A 17,281-nucleotide genomic window follows, 5' to 3' on the forward strand; every position below is an offset into this window, starting at 1 on the left:
GTTTTTATGTTTTTTTGCTTTGAAACACTTTTTCCATTTTATTAGATGATTCTACTTCTAAAAACATTTTTAAACTCTTTTTTTACAATATTTAATACAGTTTGCCACTCAACACTATTTTTCAGTTTCCAACAACATGTTTTGTTACCAACAGAACTTTGTTTTAATAAAAAAATTTTCCCATTTTGCAATTGTTCTTCAATTTTAACACCATGTTCCCTCACACCCAACACAACCGTCGTTTTTAACAATTCTTTTACTAACGTTACGTTCCGATTTTCACTACCGTTTTTTTCCGCAAACGAACTTTTAAAACAACTTTAAATTTTTAACGTAAAACTGCCAGCATAAACAAACACGAGTTTTCGGCATTCAAAACAATTTTCCAAATTTAATATAGCGTTTTTCACAATCCAACGTCATTTTAACTGATTTACAGATGGCTGGAAGTGGAAGGACAACTCGGGCGTGGACTTCTTCAACTGGGCCGACAACGAACCGAACGGATTGGAAGCAGAGGAATGCGTGGAAATGTATCCCTGGGATGGAACCTGGAATGACGTCAGCTGCTACGAGGACAGAGGCTTCGTCTGCAAGACTCCCTTGTGTAAGCATTTTAACAAATTTTGTTTTATTAATTTGACAACAATCAGCTTACCACTGTAGAAAACCTTTTGTCGTGACACCACATACGACGAGTAACAAACAGTTTTCAGGAAGAACACGTATAAGAACTAGGGCGAATAGTTCACAAAAATTTGACCGATTAGAAATACATTGATTTAAACAACATATTGTTGTAAGAAGACCAACAACAGTTGAAAATACGAGGTAAAGAATAAGAAAAATTAACAAAGCGTATGCCGTATATCGCACTAACAAAGATATATTACAGTTAAAATGTCGTTCATGTAATTCAAAAATATAGTTTGTTTGTTAAATTCGAACGAAACAACAATTTCCAAAAAATAACTTTTTTTTCGACAAAATATTCCCTTTAGAAATAACTTAATAGTGTACACACTGGGAAATTTTTCTGTAGCAATAAACTGCAAAAGCGTATGCAGCGTGTTAAGGCTTCCTGTTAGGCATACATGCCTTTTCAGGGTTTTAATAAGACCAAGACTTAGATTAGATAAGTCCTTAAACTAGATTTCATTTTTTGTCTAGTTAAGCTATTAGGCAATAACATATGCTGTTGGAATTACACAAACATTTTTTATACAAATGCCGCGCTAGATGTTGTGACAAACGCAAATTTGCATTGTCGGTACCAAATGGATTGAACAGCAGAAAAAAATTGCCCTTCTTTTTAGCATCTGCAATATCGCTGTAACATATATACGTAACGAATCAATAGAATTCCTTGATGTTTAGTTGTTTTCTAAGCTGGGACAAAAAAACAAATAGTTAAAAAACGTTTTTGTTTGGCCAAAAAAAAAAAAATACAGTGCCGACTTAAGTCCCAGACAAGTCAATTGTAACATAACGCCTGGGTCAAATATTTTTGAATAAATACCAAGTCAAGTCCGGGTAAAGTCATTATTAGAGCAAGACAATTCCTAGTCAAGTCCTCGTCATAAAAATTACACATTAAGCTATTAAAAGTAGGTAAATTCGTTCGATTATCACCTAAACCTTAACTACAAAATAAAAAAAACGCCATATACAGCAAGAAAATTGTTTTGTGCAAAGATTAGGATAAATAATCAAACTTTTAAAACAAAGCTTTGGAAACACTTTATTTCAACCCAAGTCACTTGTCTAAAAGACTTAAGTAAAGTTAAGTCATTTGTCAAAATGACTTAAGCTAGGTAAAATCTTTTGCCAAAAAGACATTGGTCAAGTCAAGTCATTTAAAATCAGTGACTTAAGCCATTATTGCAACACTGGAGATTACACATAGAAAATTTATTAAAATTATCTTAATAAAACTTCTTACTCTTTTTTTTAGCGTACACCCGCTGTAATATCCACATCGGCACTCGGGTTGACTGCGGCTATGTCGGTATTACAGAGAGCTACTGTGTGACATCACGTGGATGTTGCTACGACCCAACCGTTGCAAGCGAGACCTTCAGCGGCTGCTACTATCCCGAAGGTAAGTGATCCTATAGTTGCTAGCTCTAAATCCTGCTAATATTTGGCGTCGTCTGACCTAAATCAGCTTCAAAACATTTTTTTAGCATCTAATATATTTTTTGTTTTTTGTAAGGCTGTATGAATCGAGTCCATTGATTTTTACGGTTGATAAAAAATCACTTTTGTCAGCATGTAACACGAACAATATATGATTTTCAATTTCCTTGTTGAAAAGCTATGCCTAATTAAACTTTATAATATGCCACGGGTGGGTACTTTATTGTACTTATTTATAACGTTAAATTTTTGAATCTTTTATTTACAAGTCTATATCGGTCAAACTAAAAAAACTTCAGTTCCAAAACAATTCAACTTAATTTATAAACTTATTTTATGCTGATAATTTTATTTCGATTTTGGTAAACATTTTGCAAAATGTCAACAACTCAAACAAATATACTTCATCTTGAAACGTTTAGAATTCAATTTCAACCTAACCCATTAAAGCGATGCTATACTTATACCTAGCAAAAATAACTTTACCCCCCCAAAAAAACAAAAAAACAAAACAATTTTAACCCCAAAATCCCTTTGGCTCCCTCAGGAACGATAGTGGGTCCTTCCGGGGAGCCAATTGGCCCGAGCGAAGAGCCAGTGACGTCAGGCGGCCTGTCCGGGGGCGCAATCGCCGGAATCATAATCGGGGTCCTGGTCCTGGTTGCCTGCGTCGGACTGGGCTACTACTTCTTCTCCGGTTCTTCGGCCAAGTCGGTTTCTATGCCATCCTTCCAGATGCCCTGGTCGACATCTTCGCCGTCGGGTGGCGCTGCTGCGTCCTCCAAGTCCAGTTCAGATGCGGCCAAGGGCGGATTCGACAACCCAATGGCTCTCGGCGACGTGAGTATATAGATCAGCGGTTCTCAAAGTTTTACACCTTGTGGACCCCTTTTGCTTTCTTCACGTCCAATAAGTCTATTGTGGTGCATCTATGAACGGAGTCTCCCTCCAGCACAAGAGTTCTTAAACTGGGGTCCATAGACCCCTTGGGGGCCCGTGAACTAGTCTTAGTGGGTCCATGAAGGACTATTGGAAATATTAGTGTATATTTAAGAACTACCTAATTTAGAAAATAGATTTTAAATTAAAAGTAAAACGGTTTTGCACTGAATGATTTAGACTCCATTTCGCTTTCACATTTTTTTGACCGAAATCAGCACATTTCTGAATTCTATTTGTAATATTACGCCAATTATGACGTCATATGTGAAATTTTTTTGCCAACCGTGGTCCACGCTAAGCAAAAAAAATAAGGGGTCCGCGGTAAAAAAGTTTAAGAACCCCTGCTCCAGCATAATTTCTGGCGTGCAACAGCTTGAAGGTGACCTAATCAACGTCACACCCGAATTAACAAGCATCACCGCTACACTATCAAATGCTTATAATTAGGAACATAAAAAAATTACAGATTAACAATTACTTTATGCACCTCAAAGTTTTTAACCTCGCGGACCCTTTTGCTTTCTTGACTTGTAATGAAGTCGATTAATTTTTTTTTTTTTTTTTAAGTTTGATTTTTCGACTCAACAATTTTATTTTTCAAAATGAACCAAATAGCTACATGAATTGTTGGACGTTTTTAAATGTATTATCCAAATTCAACAAATATTTTTTGAGTTGTAGTTTAGTACAAACATATTCAGTTGATAAACTTTGGAAGCAATTTCAATCAAAATACTGAAGCCATTATTTACTAAATCGACATTTCGTTGTTACAAACGTTTCGGCAATATCTCATGCCATCATCAGTGTAAAAATAACATTGAAGATCTTTATAAAGGCTTTAGTACTTCTATTGATATTCAGCTAATTTTATTTTTACATTTAAATTGCTTTATCATTTTCGTCATTAAACTATTATAATAAGAATCGTGTTTTAGCTTTCTAAGGCAATTATTCGCGGGCATAAAGAGATAATCTGAACCTTTGGCATTTATATAAAAACGGACGAGAGTTTCTTAGCTTTTTTATTGAAAATATATGTATGATACCCCGTTGTTTTAGCCATAACACCAACTCAAGCAACAAAGTTTCTCGATTTTTTTCTCATGTCGGTTATTTGAATTCGAGGCTCATGCTTTATAGGCAAACTATTAACGAACCCATAATTTCGGTATTAATTATTATCTGAGAATATTTCCAATATGTATGTGTGCTTTAAACAAGCCGTTTTGCTAGACTTACGTTGCCATATCACCATATTTCGCTAAAATAATTCTTATATTCTTTTTTGGCAAAACCAAAAGAAAACACTTTCAACCGACCAAAGTCGGTAACAGATTATTACGTGCATATACAAGAGAAATGCGTGAAACAATACTAAACGTTCTTTTGTTAATCCTGACAAACTATCTTGATAATGGTTATGAATCTCAAAACCAAAATGGTCAAGTAAATCGACATAATCTTAATAATAATGGTGTGATACGTGCTTGTATCATCATCGATTTACTTGGCCTTTTTTGGCTTTCAGATTCATTATTATCACGCTAATAAAGCTATTATTACAGATCCGTGCACAATGTACAGGACACACTATTGTTTGATAAAGTAGTACTTGTGAAGTTTAAATTAGCTAAACATTATTTTTCTTTTGCAGGACGGTCAGTTCCATCCTGTGGCGTAGAAAAATTTCCATTATATTTCTGCGCAATTAACTTGAAAAACCTGTGAATAGACGCATATTACTGATCAATTGAGACATTGACATAACTGTATCTTATTTGTTATTTTTTATCGCAGTGTTTTGTGCAATTTATCGACTAAAGTGCAATTGTAAAAGTGACAGAATTTGTGATTAAATAAAAAATTGTCTTTTCCATGCATCTTTTAAATATTTCATTCAGCTAACAAAATAAGTAGAGGCTATAACGAGAGTACAGACAAAAGTTAAAATAAATCACATTTAAGTCGTTGTAACAAGTTGTTACAAAACAAGTTGTTACAAAAACTATGAATATAACGGGAAGTTTATTTTCAAATTTCAAATCTAAAGAAAGAAAGAGACTTCTTATTTCAGATCCTGTCAACAATATTTAGGCGAATGTAGCGAGTTGCCAAAGAAAAATGTTATGTTTTTATATGCTCAGTGTCCAAAATTCAGACGTACAGCATTTAGGCGGAATAAAAAAAATTATTGACGAAATTTTCCGTATGTATGCAAACTTTTTAAAGGTAAATAAAATACTTTTGTGCTACAAAGTGAAACAAATTATGCTTAAGCACAGTTAATAAAGATTCTTTAAGGGTCCAAATTAAACCTATATGTTTAAGTATGAAATACACTATATTTTTAAGGAGGAAATACACTGTAATAGGCATATCTTATTTTTTTTACATATCTTAAAAAGAGCGAAGTAAAAAAAAACTAACAACCCTGACCGACTGAGTATTGTTAATATAAAAGGCTATTCTATGCCCTTGAGAATCGGTACTAATTAGTTGGTTGTACAACTGAAATACATAATGTGTATTCTGTAATCAAGCCCTTCTGGAGTCGTACTGCTCAACGTCAAGGGCACCTATATATAGTACACAAGATACCTTAGGAAAGGCATTCGACGTGCTCTGCTGAGCTTGTATAGGTCGCGAGTTCGAACCCCACAGCAAGCTTGGTTTTCTCTTCTGGCCTTGCTTGCACTAAACCTGATTAGTTTGACCTTTCGGAAGGCATCTTATGTTAGTTGAGTATAAGTTTGATATCTGCAGAATATTTACGGAAATATGTAAAGCATCTTTTTGTATTTTTAACTTAATTTATAAAACATATTTAATGATCTACAGACAATGAAAATTTGCGAGCGATTAGACAGATTACTGTTCACAGCAAAATTGCGTAAGAGAAGGCGGCAGCAAGTGATATAAATAGCACAGAGACGGTAATACGGGCTTCCCGCTTCATGCGTTGCATAGTTGGATCCGACTTGAGTCGTTCTTCGAACAGGTTTCCGCCTACGTTCTGATGGGGAAATGGCACTTGGGGCACCTCGACTCCCATAAACTCGCACAAGGGCCCCCAGCCTTGCTTCACGTTGTACACCAGTAACTTGTCTTTGGGCGCGTTCTGGGGAAATAAATTCAACAAGTTGGTCGATCAAATTGCTTTCATGTAGTTGTTATTTACTTCTTACACACTACACAGCAGTGATTTAATGACTCAAGTTAATGACTTGACTTGACTTAAGTCTTTTGGGCAAAATGACTTGGGTTAAAATAAAGTGTATTCCTTACCCATTTTTGTTATAAAATTGAGCTTTTTATCCTAATTTTTGCACTTAAAATAATTTGCTTGCTATATATTGCGTTGTTCTATTTTTTTAGTTAGTTATTGTTTTTAATCGAACGACTAAAACAATTCCAATTGTGTAACGTTTCTTTTTTATGACAAGTACGTGACTTGAAATTGACTTGCTCAAGTTATGACTTGACTTCGGCAACTGATGACTTGGACTGGGACTTGACTTGTTATTTGTCAAAACTAATTTGACTTAAGTTATTTTACAAATGACTCGACTGGGACTCAAGTCGTTTAAAAATGACTTGTTTACAACACTTCTACACAGCCATTGTGTTTGTAACCGTTACTGACAGCTGACAGGCAAGGAATACCAAGACTAAGAAGACTCAAATGCTGTAGTTTTGTTATTATTGTGGTCAAATCAGTCGGGCATCAAATGGAGGACAAGTAAATAGTGGTCAACATTCAATTACGATACAAACTGTTTTTTGCATACCAAGTTGAGTCGAGAGACTGGTATGAAGCAATTAGCGGGCGAATTCAAAATATTAAATCCTTACTTGATACTTTCGTTGCAGCTACTGTCAATTTTTGACAGATAACTTTTACAGTATAAACGCAATAATAACAGACGACCCAATTAAATTGATTTCAAATTTTGTCTTCGAAAGGTCTCGAGAGATTTATAGGCTCGCCGCCAACTTTTTGTAGTTTAGCAAAATAACCTATTTTAAACTGGGAATAGTATATAGTCATGAATATAGTCTACCCTAACTAATGAATATATACATAGATAAATTATATAAATTATATATATACATATAGTCAATAAAATTTGCGGAATAAAATGCTTTTAAAGAGAATTTGGCCAGAATTTGTTCGCTGCAAGCCGAAAAACTTTGACAACGGCTGTCCTTACTTTTTGGTTTGGTATTGTAAAGCGAACGTTTATCTATGTTTAGCACAGAATACCTTACCATCAAGACGTGTGCGTTGTGCCTCCTGAAGTTCTGTCGGTGAACGTTTCCTCTGGCTCTCCAGCTTGTGAACGGGAGGATTGGCCCGCTGCCGTAGACCATGGTCACTTTTTAAAAAAGTAATTCATTCATTTAGTACAGGGGTTCTTAAACTGGCGTCCATGGACCCCTTGGGGGTCCGTGAACTAATTTTAAGGGGTCCATGACCGCCAAATTGGAACATCAGTGTATTTTTAAGAAATAATATTAAAAAATATCAAAAAGAGTTTAATTAAAAATAAAACGTTTTAGCACCGAATATATTTAGACTCCATTTTTACCTAAATCATCAGCGTTTTCTGAAAATCTCTTTGTATTGTGACTAATCAGCTTATATCTGAAGTCTATTTGATTGTTACGTCAATTTATGACGTCATTTTTAAAATTCCTTGACTACCGTGATCCACGTGAAGCAAAACGAAAGTTATGGATCCGTGGTAAACAAAGTTTAAGAACACCTGATTTAGTAATTTCAGTCATTAATGCGTTAAACTTGTTCAAAAGAAAGATTATCTTATGCATTGCAAAAAGAATTAACGAGTTGGGGCAAATGCTTGTTTAATCACGCGATTGTTAATATACTGTTAATTGCAGCCGAACTTATCCAAACATGTGGTTTAGAAATCCAATGATGGTTAGTTTTTTTAACCCTGTCCTTAATCCACTATTTGGTTAAATTAGTTGTTTATAATTTTTTTTTTAATTATTTTCAAGGCGGAACACTTTCAACGTTTTTACTATTCCAACATAAAGAATATTCAGGTTAAAAGATTTAAAAAAAATACAAAGCAAATAAAAAGCTTGATTATATCGGCGCCTTTGCTAGGGATAAAGTCAACTTAGTTTTTTAACGACCACACTCACTGAAACTATTTTACAGACTCACGATGGTTCGTGTACCTTACTTTTAGAATCACGAGGCTGAATAGTATTATTTAAACAAAAAATACTTTGCAACTCACTAAAGAATTTAAGAAAGTGGAAGAACTGCCACCCCGTCGGAGAAAGGACCATGAGCGAAAGCAGGTACCAGTCGTTTTCTATCACTTTGTATTGGTTGGCAGCGCTCTTAACCCAACTCTTGTCCTCTCGAGTTGAAAATAGGATCTGGAATGACAATAAACACAAAAAAGGTCAATGTTTCAACGTTTTTCGTGGATATTTATGACACCTTTGCGTCGTGATCATAAATGACACCGAATAGACTTAAATTTTACACCAAACCAACGCATTGAAGATAATACAGGACCTGTGTTATTATTAGCAAAAAATAAAATCCTAGATCTGCCCATGATTAACAGTAGTTGTATTAAAACGTTTAAAATCTGTAGTGTCACTTAACATTTTTTGTCCCTTCGAGAACTTTGGCTTTGGGCCGCGATTAGGAAAAGGATTTTAAGTACGGGTATGCTTATAAAGCGGCATGACAAAATGCAATATATTTAATAGGGAATTTCCTGGGAGCTTTTTAGTCAGAAATTATGCAGATAAGTAGACTTTTTGTTTTTTCGCGAAAATGTAGGGCCTATCTCAGTTTGCGAGGTCGAACATATTGAATGTGAGCAGTGAAAAAATGACAAACAAATGTCAATAAACTGCGTTACAACAAAAACCGATCGATTGAATTTTGTCAGGAAGAAAAAGTGGTGTCTTGAAATATTTGGTAAAACCTAAAAGATGTTGCACATATTAAATATTTTTCGACAAAATGTCGGAATTAAAAACACCAAATCCCGAATAAGGTTCTGAAATGCCTGTATATGGAGCAAATTAAGGCACAGGCGTAGCCAGGGAGGCCATGCCCCCGAAAAAAATTATAAATATTTTACTCCTAATAGTTTTGTAACATTTATGAACAGTAGTCGAATCACAGGCATGCCACACCTTAAATTATCATGCATTGTTACGTCACAAACGATGTAGTTAATATTACGTTTGCTATACGTTAAGTTCAGTTTTCTGGTCATTGCTATTTGTGATACGAATTGGGTATTTTCCAAAATCAAATTCGAAAAAGTTTTGCCGCCGACTGTTTTAGAGATTATAGGCGCACTAGATGTCGCGACACACAGTTCAAGAACCACAGGTCTACGGTGTGCAGCGAAGCGTACAACTAGTGCCTTTTTTCTGTGACGCGTTACGCGTCTTTTGCTGTGGCACGAAGTTCTTCGAAACGTTAAATTAGTGAACGTTACAGCTTAAAACAGAGGTTCTATATCTAAACCTTTTATGGCTTGCGACAATTCTCAGAAATAGTGAATAGATTGCAGCTACCCTACAAGATTTTTCCGTAGGAAAATCACTAGAATGTCAAAATAAACCTAAACGAAATTGTAACAACACACCTCAACTCTGCACAACGTAGGAAGTTTTAGTTGGATTTATTCCACTCTAATCTTAAACAAAAAGTTGTAAGAGTTGAGTAAAAATCAAATTATTAAAGATTCTGAAATATCTATCGGCCCCTTTGGTCATTAGAAATGGCACCCCGGTTGAGAACCACTGGCTTGAACCTCACCTTGGCTTCTGGGTAGGCTTGATGAAGCTGTTCCCAAAAGTAGTGTGACGGCATATCTGTGGCGACGTCCACTCCTTCGTACGACTTTCTCACATCTTCGATGCCGGCTTTGTCGTCCAAAAAGTCGTACCACAACTAAAACGCGATTTGTATACGTTGGTAATTAAGTTAGAACAATGAACATCTAAAACTGAAGCTTGAAAAGGTTTCAATGTACAATGGTTATTGTTGATTATAGAACAGACTTTGCTATTGAAACAAAGTATACACCGTAAAGGCTGTGTAAGCTGTCACCCGATCATGTTGAACTTTTTCCTCAAAAGTCAAAACCTTTCAAACTAACCTGTCTGTGGTATCTAAAGTGTTCCATGGTGTCGTGCACGTCGTAACCAAGAATCTTCATTGCTTTGGCGATCGACTTTGTCCCAGTCTTGGACATTCCAGCCACAATCAACTTCATGACTAAACGTTAATGACTTAACAGTCTAAAACAAAAGTCGAATACAGTAAGCTTGCTGGTTGCGAGCGGAACTGAAATCAGCGATGCGTAGGAATTTGGATTGCAGCAACTGGTGCGTGTAGAGCTGTAAAACAAGTAGAACAAATAACCATTTTTTTCTACGCTTTGTTTGTTTTACTGCCAAAATACACCGAAACATTGGTTATAATTGTTGGTAGAATTCGTGCTGTATTTTAAAATCGTTGTTATACCCTTTATTTTTTCTTGCTACTAGCATTACACGCGGCACACGCAAGGTTAAGGCCTAATTCGTTTAACATGTTTACTCAGGTTAGGTATTAGGTTTAGCTGACCTGCGCAGTAATCGAGGTACGTTGGGCAACTTAGGTTTACCTTAGCAAGGCCGATTCCGGCGACCAATATTACGGACAAACGGGTAATACTGTTGACACTACCACAATATGATTGGATTACAATTTATCATAGACTTCACAGCAGCACTAACGATAGTGCTGTTTTAACGATAAACCAGTGGGTTTTTTATACAGTTTTCCTTTTTTTTAGAATAAAATAAAAAGTCATCAAATTAAACCTATTTAAATATTTGAGACATAAAGCTGCACAGATATTTTAACACTTTTTAAGAAATCAGAAGTCTAAATATCTCCTTTCTTAAGAGGTATAAAACAATATTCTGCATAATGTGTCTTTTGTTGAATCTAGGTTAGGACAAAGATTACAATGTTAGTCCTGTTCATTGGGGCACCTGACGGAATAATTAGAAAACCCTACTATTTATTATCCGCTGTTGGGTAAAGCTTTTTATTAGCCGTTTTAAGTTTAAATAGTTTGCACCATGTTATACTTTTTTCAAGTTAATTATTTTGGTTTATTTGTTAAGGGTGTTTAGTTCAAAAAAGTTAATATTGTATTTATACACCTATTCTAGCCCCCGTATCTCATGCTAAAAAACTAAAATTTTGGTACGCTACTGAACTAAATAAACGCCCCTGTTTACATGTTTTTTAAACATTGGGACTGGATTACTAAAGTCTATTGATATTTTCCGTATTGCAATTGCAACTTTTTTAGATTCATAAAACGCAGTTGGTGTTGTCAAATAGAATAGTATAATATAGCTGAGAGCTCGCCTTAAAACAGATCACATAAAAATCACATAATATAAGGCGACTGCAAGCAAAAGAAAAAATACAACGACGGTAATTCGCGCTTCCCGCTTCATTCGTTGCATCGTTGGATCAAACTTGATTCGTTCTTCGAACAGCTTTCCGCCTACATTCTGGTGGGGAAATGTAACTTTGGGCACCTCGACCCCCATAAATTTGCACAAGGGTCCCCAGCCTTCCTTTACGTTGTACACCAGTAACTTTCCTTTGGGTGCGTTCTGGAAAAATGATTCAACAAGTTGGGCGACCAAAATGCTTTCAACCAGATAGTTGCTATTTATTTCTTACACACTACACATGGAATTTGGAACCATTAAAGACAGCTGACAGAAAAACCCTGAAAATAAGCAACTTGGGGCACTGTGACTCACAAAAACTCTGACAAGGCCCCTAGCCTTATTTTACGCTGAACACTAGTAAATTGTCTTCGCTCGAATCTTAAGCATTTAACATATATTTAAAGCCAGGCATCTACCAATGTAAAATGACCTTACATTTGTGGTAGTAAAATATAGAAAGATGGTGTCAAATATATCAGTAAGCGAGCTTTCGAAGTATACCGTTTAAACTTGTTTGGTTTTAAGGTATGGAGTTACACGAAAAATATTTAAAGATCAAATATATACGTTTGTGGCTTGTATGAAAAAATGTATAAAGGCGTTACTCTAGTTAGCACAATAAACCTTGATCTATATGTTTTATTAATTAAAGTCTGTTGTTTGAATCATACATATAGCATTTTTTTAACTGGTTTCACTACGAAAGTTCTACGTACATACTGGATTGTACACACAAATTTTGAAACACCTAAATTGCTGGATAAAATACTAAATCGAATAACAGTCAATTGTGCGGCGTATTTAGCCACAATATAAGATCAATTATACGTTTTTTTCAGAAATGCAATTACCGTTAGCACATGCGCGTTGTGTCGTCTGAAAGAAAGAAGTCTCATATTTTTCCTTTCCGTCCAGCTTGTAAACGGTAACGCTGGTCCGTAGCCGAATCCAAGGCTAACTATAAAAGTAGTTTGTTTATAAAAATTTGCAATAGCTTTACCCTTTTTCAACATTAAATTAAAAAAACGTTGGCCAACTTAAAATTAAACTGTCACAATTGAACAATAATGGGTTTTTTGTTGAATTGTTCATAAGCCATCAGGGACTTCCAATATTTTAAATCTGCGATTATTTTACATTTTTGTATTTTATTGTATTTTAATTTTTTAAATTTAAAACTTTGTTAAAATTTAAAAGAACTCAACAGAACATATTTTATTGCCGGATTATACAAACAATTTATAAATTGATGTGCGACTCAGTTGCTTGGAATTCTTTATAGAATTATTGTGTTGATATTTTCATTACGAAATGAAAAACGGGCCATTTGCATCCCTCAAAACTCGTTTTGCGACCCCTAGTTTGTAAAAAGTCTAAACATAACAGTACGCAAGCTGCTAGTCCACCGAAAGCTATCGCAGACTCACCGAATCTGTCCACCAATGATGCAAACAAGGTAGGAGAGAAAAAAACAACTAGCCTGTAGTGAGTTTTGAACTCCTCCGGTCATACCGGGACCGTCGTTCTACCAACTGAGCTACACAGGCTCAGAGGGGGGCGAGTCGAGAAATAACCACACGCCAAAGCTTGCTACATTCTGTTAGCACAAGCAACGTTACACTGAATGGGATCTACAGTACCATATCAATATTCAATTAGTAGAAGCAAGTTCACATTGAAGAGGATCCACAGTAACATATCATTATTCAATCACAGATTACAGATTTGGTGAGTCTGCTATGGCTTTCGGTGTACTAATGGGTGAGCCGTAATCGTTGGTCAAAAAGCAGCTTCAGAAGGGCTAGATCACAATATGTGTGTTCAAACTATGTGTATATATGTGTGTTCATCCTTCATTGAATAGTTGAGCTGATGTGGCAGTAAAACAATACTTCAACTCTTGCCCTTACAAAATCTCTTTAAAAAGTAAAAGTATTGCCATCCAGTTGGAGAAAGGATCATGAGCCATATCAAGGTTGTGTTGGTCGCAATCATCTTGTATTGGTTGGCCGCACTTTTTGCCCAACTCTCCTCATCTCGAGTCGTCAAGAGAATCTTTAAATATAGAAAATCTTACCAATCATACAAACTTGGGGTTGCTGTTGACGCCCGCAATTATCTTTGGAAAAGCGCATTGTTATTACTCTGGGGTATGTATTCAATTCGGGTTTATGTGGGATTAACCAATGTGTTTATCGATTTGAATATGGAATTGTGTTTTAAATCGTCACGATATTACGCCATCTTTTTCAAATGCATTTACACTGATGTTAAAACGATTTACATAAAAATTACCATTTCTTAAAATAATATTAATTCACCCTTAAAACTTCATAATTTCCTCCAAGTGGAAATTTACTCCCATTTGTGAACTTCTGCGCTATGATTTTGATTCAACAAGTTTTTTTTTATTTTTAGTCTAAATCAGTGCTTCTTAAACTCTTTTAGTTTTGTCTCCCCTAGCATCTATATCCAGATTCGCGAAAAACAAAATTAATAAAGCTCGTACCTATAGAGGTACCTTGGACTCAGGAAAGGCCTGGTGCAGTTGCTGCCAAAAATAATACACTGGCATATCAGTCACTACGTCCACTCCTTCATAGGACCTCCTGATGTCTTCAATACTTGCTTTGTCGTCTAGAAAGTCGTACCAAACCTATTTTGTAGGACACAATTAGGTAATTGTTGGAAGGGTCGATTACAAAATGTTTTAACTTATTTCCAACCGCCAAAATTGGATTTAATCTCGCTCGTTTGGTTATATCAACTACAATTTTTTTAATAAATTCCTAAATATTTAGCGTAACGTATTGTAGTGCGTTGTGTAGGCAGTGATTCGTAACTGTATTGTGCCGTCTTTCCGATTATCGTGTAAAATTATTTTTATTACAAACCGTGTACCTTTTCACCAGGCTAGCCCGGCATCACATTTAATGCATACAAACTAAGACAGTGGTTTTCAACCTTTTTTTGCCTTGCGGCATCCTACAGACATTATAAATATTTCGCGGCACCCTTGCTCGCATTTTTGCTGAGTGCTTAACTGTAACGTTGAAATAAACGAGATTGAAGCAGCACATTAAATGTGCAACAAGGTTAAAAACCTGTTTATTTTTGGCCTTTTTATCGCACACAACAAATTGTATAAGAAGCTTACCAATAAAGCAAAAAATGGAATCCTAAAGAATTTGAAATATCTCTCGGCACCCTAGAGGGCCGCGGCACCCCGGTTGAGAACCACTGAACTAAGATTTCAGTTTCCTATTTTTGCACGACATCGAACGAACACTGTAGGTTTCCTTAAGGTAACTTGTTTTTGATGTCCAGGTATGACGTAACTTTGTGACGTCATAAAATTGTTCTGCGTTTTGATAAAACCATTATTACTTTCACCCCTGCTAAGAGTTAAGTCTATGAAATTCTCCTAAAACTTAACTTTAAAACATTGTGGATGTGGGTTACGGAATGTGCCGTACGTCTGATTGTATATCGGCTTATCAAATTTGTAACATATTTATTTACCACGGCGCCTGTCGCTTTTTGCGTGATGTGTTATCCGTGTGTACACAACGGTTTACTGGTCGATCACTTTGTTTGCTTGTAACTGGAAATCTTACGCTATGTCTCGCCGCGAACACCTATAAAGCGCAGGCAATTGATCAGCCGAATCGCGTTTAACGCAATCGGCGGTTAACAGCAGAAATACAGTTTTTATCATTTCAAATCTGAAAGTTTTTAGTTTATAATAGAACCGGTAAACCTTAACCAATCCACATTTAAACCAAGGTATTATTCATGATATTTACCTGCCTGTGGTTGACGAAATGCTCCATGGTGTCGTGCACCTCGTAGCCGAGTATTTTCATTGCCCTTGCTACAGATTTGGTCCCTGTCTTTGACATTCCCGCCGAAATAAGCTTCATGATAAAGCAGCAATAATTGGGCGTTGTTGTACAATTGCGTTATTCAAAGCCCTTGTAAAGCAACCTTGTATGTAAATATAGTGTATCTTTCCAGCTGCTGCACACGACCTAAGACACCTCAGATACAACAGTATTGTTTCGTTATGTTGCAAGTGCAAATAACAATTTTATCCCACTGCGCTGCTCAGTGTAGGGCACGTGACCTGTTTCCACTAAAGTGTGACCGGTGTAGAGCGCACGGCTATAATTTTACAGTAACTTTTATAATGTATTTGCTTGTGCCACAGATTTATTGCCTACTCGCTCCAAAGTGCAAAGTAGTTGCTGGCTTGCATTATCTCTATGTACTGTCAGCACAGGGATTTGTGTACTTACGACCGCTATCTGTTCGAAAAGAAAAAACTTCTTCTCAGTTATCGTCTTGCTGTTCGCAACTTTGAGATTGCAAGTAGCATCTTTTATATGCTAACTTGTCCGCCTTCTATAGTTCAACTGGTTGTTCGCTTATCAGATAATACAATTAATAATCACCAGAGGTATTGTGGTTGGCTAACGAGTTATTCGCACGCAACCTTCAAGCAACCTTAAAACGAGAGTCAGAAGCTTCAACTATTAAACTCGTGCCCCACACCGGCACCTGTCCTTGATATTCAACATTCGTTTCTACATTCTACAATGCTCGGCTTTATAATAGCGGCTTGATTAACCGAATTAGTTTATCGTGTATACTGACATTTAACTGTCAAAACACTCAATGGGCAATATCAATTGACTAAAGTAACTCTGTCTAGAGTTAAATAAAACGTAAGGACAGGTGTTTTAGCAGCTTGTTCCTTTGGAGTCCGGTAAAACTAAGAAGCGAAGATACTCATGTAGCCGTCGGCCCTCGCCTTGAGGACCAGCGCCTCCCGTATCCTAATCACACCAGTGGTTTAAATGTTCCCTCTATTTTCTGGCATTGTAAACTTGTACCAAAAAGAGCACCTATACTTTTGTCAATTTGTTTTTAATTAATTAACACAGATACGATAAACCTAGCCTGGGACCAGACAAGACTCTCAGTTTTGGGTAAATGTGAATGCTTGTTAGGTTGTTAGGATTCAGAAAACATAGGTTGTTAGGATTTCAGAGCACTAATATGGTTTAGGCTTCGTGGTAATTAATTTATTGTTAAGATTAAAATTTGAAAGGTAAATTAACAAAACTCGAGCCAAACCCCCTTTCAAAACTTAGCAATTGCCTCCTTGATCGCAAGTCAATGTATCGAATTAACTTACTGCTTTTGCAGCTGCATAAATTTACCTTTGGCATTGTATGAAGCAACTGGCTGGTGCAGTGATTCCCAAACTGTGTGCCTCGAGCGATTGTCAAGTGTGCCGCAAAACTTTTTTTTAATTCGGAAAAGAGAATGTTTGTATTCCCAATAGGTATACACGCAAGCATTTTCGAACTAATTACGCATTATTCATTACGAATTTTCAATTTAGAGACATTCAAATATAGTTTGTCGTGTGTTAAGGGCGACTGTAAAACTACTCTATTGTTGTTCTGTTAAAAGTGTGCCGCGAAAAGTTAAAAAAAATTTTAGTGTGCCGCGCGGCCAAAAAGTTTGGGAACCACTGGGCTGGTGTCTGCCGAAAACAGCAATTCCCACTGTCTTATCACTTTGACCAACGTGCTCGACTGGTTTCAAACAGTTTCTGACACGCTTGGCCGATATGAGTTAGTCAGTAAACAACTAT

The 17,281-nt window shown here is 36.1% G+C and overlaps 3 protein-coding genes across 3 annotated transcripts in view; 1 reads left to right on the top strand and 2 right to left on the bottom strand.

Moving 5' to 3' along the window:
* The window catches only part of LOC146132043 (uncharacterized), a 52,822-nt gene extending 48,057 nt beyond the window's left edge, over window positions 1-4,765 (top strand). Inside the window, exons 52-55 of the mRNA XM_083397191.1 lie at window positions 440-607; window positions 1,955-2,101; window positions 2,687-2,979; window positions 4,739-4,765. Coding sequence (XP_083253317.1) covers window positions 440-607; window positions 1,955-2,101; window positions 2,687-2,979; window positions 4,739-4,765 — 635 coding nt within the window. The remainder of the gene's footprint in view (window positions 1-439; window positions 608-1,954; window positions 2,102-2,686; window positions 2,980-4,738) is intronic.
* Window positions 4,766-5,838: 1,073 nt separating this feature from the next.
* LOC146132044 (uncharacterized) lies at window positions 5,839-10,399 on the bottom strand. The gene is made up of 5 exons (XM_083397524.1): window positions 10,254-10,399; window positions 9,911-10,045; window positions 8,355-8,499; window positions 7,354-7,460; window positions 5,839-6,202 (listed from the first exon to the last, which is right to left on the bottom strand). Exons 1-5 carry the CDS (start codon window positions 10,368-10,370, stop codon window positions 5,960-5,962), a joined length of 747 nt encoding a protein of 248 aa, XP_083253650.1. The 5' UTR covers window positions 10,371-10,399; the 3' UTR covers window positions 5,839-5,959.
* LOC146132045 (uncharacterized) lies at window positions 10,396-15,542 on the bottom strand. The gene is made up of 6 exons (XM_083397193.1): window positions 15,423-15,542; window positions 14,138-14,272; window positions 13,527-13,671; window positions 12,468-12,574; window positions 11,584-11,775; window positions 10,396-10,494 (listed from the first exon to the last, which is right to left on the bottom strand). Exons 1-6 carry the CDS (start codon window positions 15,537-15,539, stop codon window positions 10,396-10,398), a joined length of 795 nt encoding a protein of 264 aa, XP_083253319.1. The 5' UTR covers window positions 15,540-15,542.
* Between the last annotated feature and the right edge of the window lie 1,739 nt (window positions 15,543-17,281).

Source organism: Ascidiella aspersa, chromosome 9, assembly GCF_963924565.1.
Source record: "Ascidiella aspersa chromosome 9, kaAscAspe10.2, whole genome shotgun sequence".
In the NCBI taxonomy this organism is placed as follows: domain Eukaryota; kingdom Metazoa; phylum Chordata; class Ascidiacea; order Phlebobranchia; family Ascidiidae; genus Ascidiella; species Ascidiella aspersa.

What these genes read in the sequence shown, in the direction of transcription:
- LOC146132044 (XM_083397524.1), bottom strand. Translation starts at nt 10,370, where the DNA reads ATGAAGTTGATTGTGGCTGGAATGTCCAAGACTGGGACAAAGTCGATC. An exon ending in ACTTTAGATACCACAGACAG is followed by an intron (nt 10,046 to 10,253) that starts GTTAGTTTGAAA and finishes ATCGCGTTTTAG; the next exon opens with TTGTGGTACGACTTTTTGGA. An exon ending in AAGCCTACCCAGAAGCCAAG is followed by an intron (nt 8,500 to 9,910) that starts GTGAGGTTCAAG and finishes TTGTCATTCCAG; the next exon opens with ATCCTATTTTCAACTCGAGA.
- LOC146132045 (XM_083397193.1), bottom strand. Translation starts at nt 15,539, where the DNA reads ATGAAGCTTATTTCGGCGGGAATGTCAAAGACAGGGACCAAATCTGTA. An exon ending in AGGCCTTTCCTGAGTCCAAG is followed by an intron (nt 13,672 to 14,137) that starts GTACCTCTATAG and finishes CTATATTTAAAG; the next exon opens with ATTCTCTTGACGACTCGAGA. An exon ending in ACAACGCGCATGTGCTAACG is followed by an intron (nt 11,776 to 12,467) that starts GTAATTGCATTT and finishes TCATTTTTCCAG; the next exon opens with AACGCACCCAAAGGAAAGTT.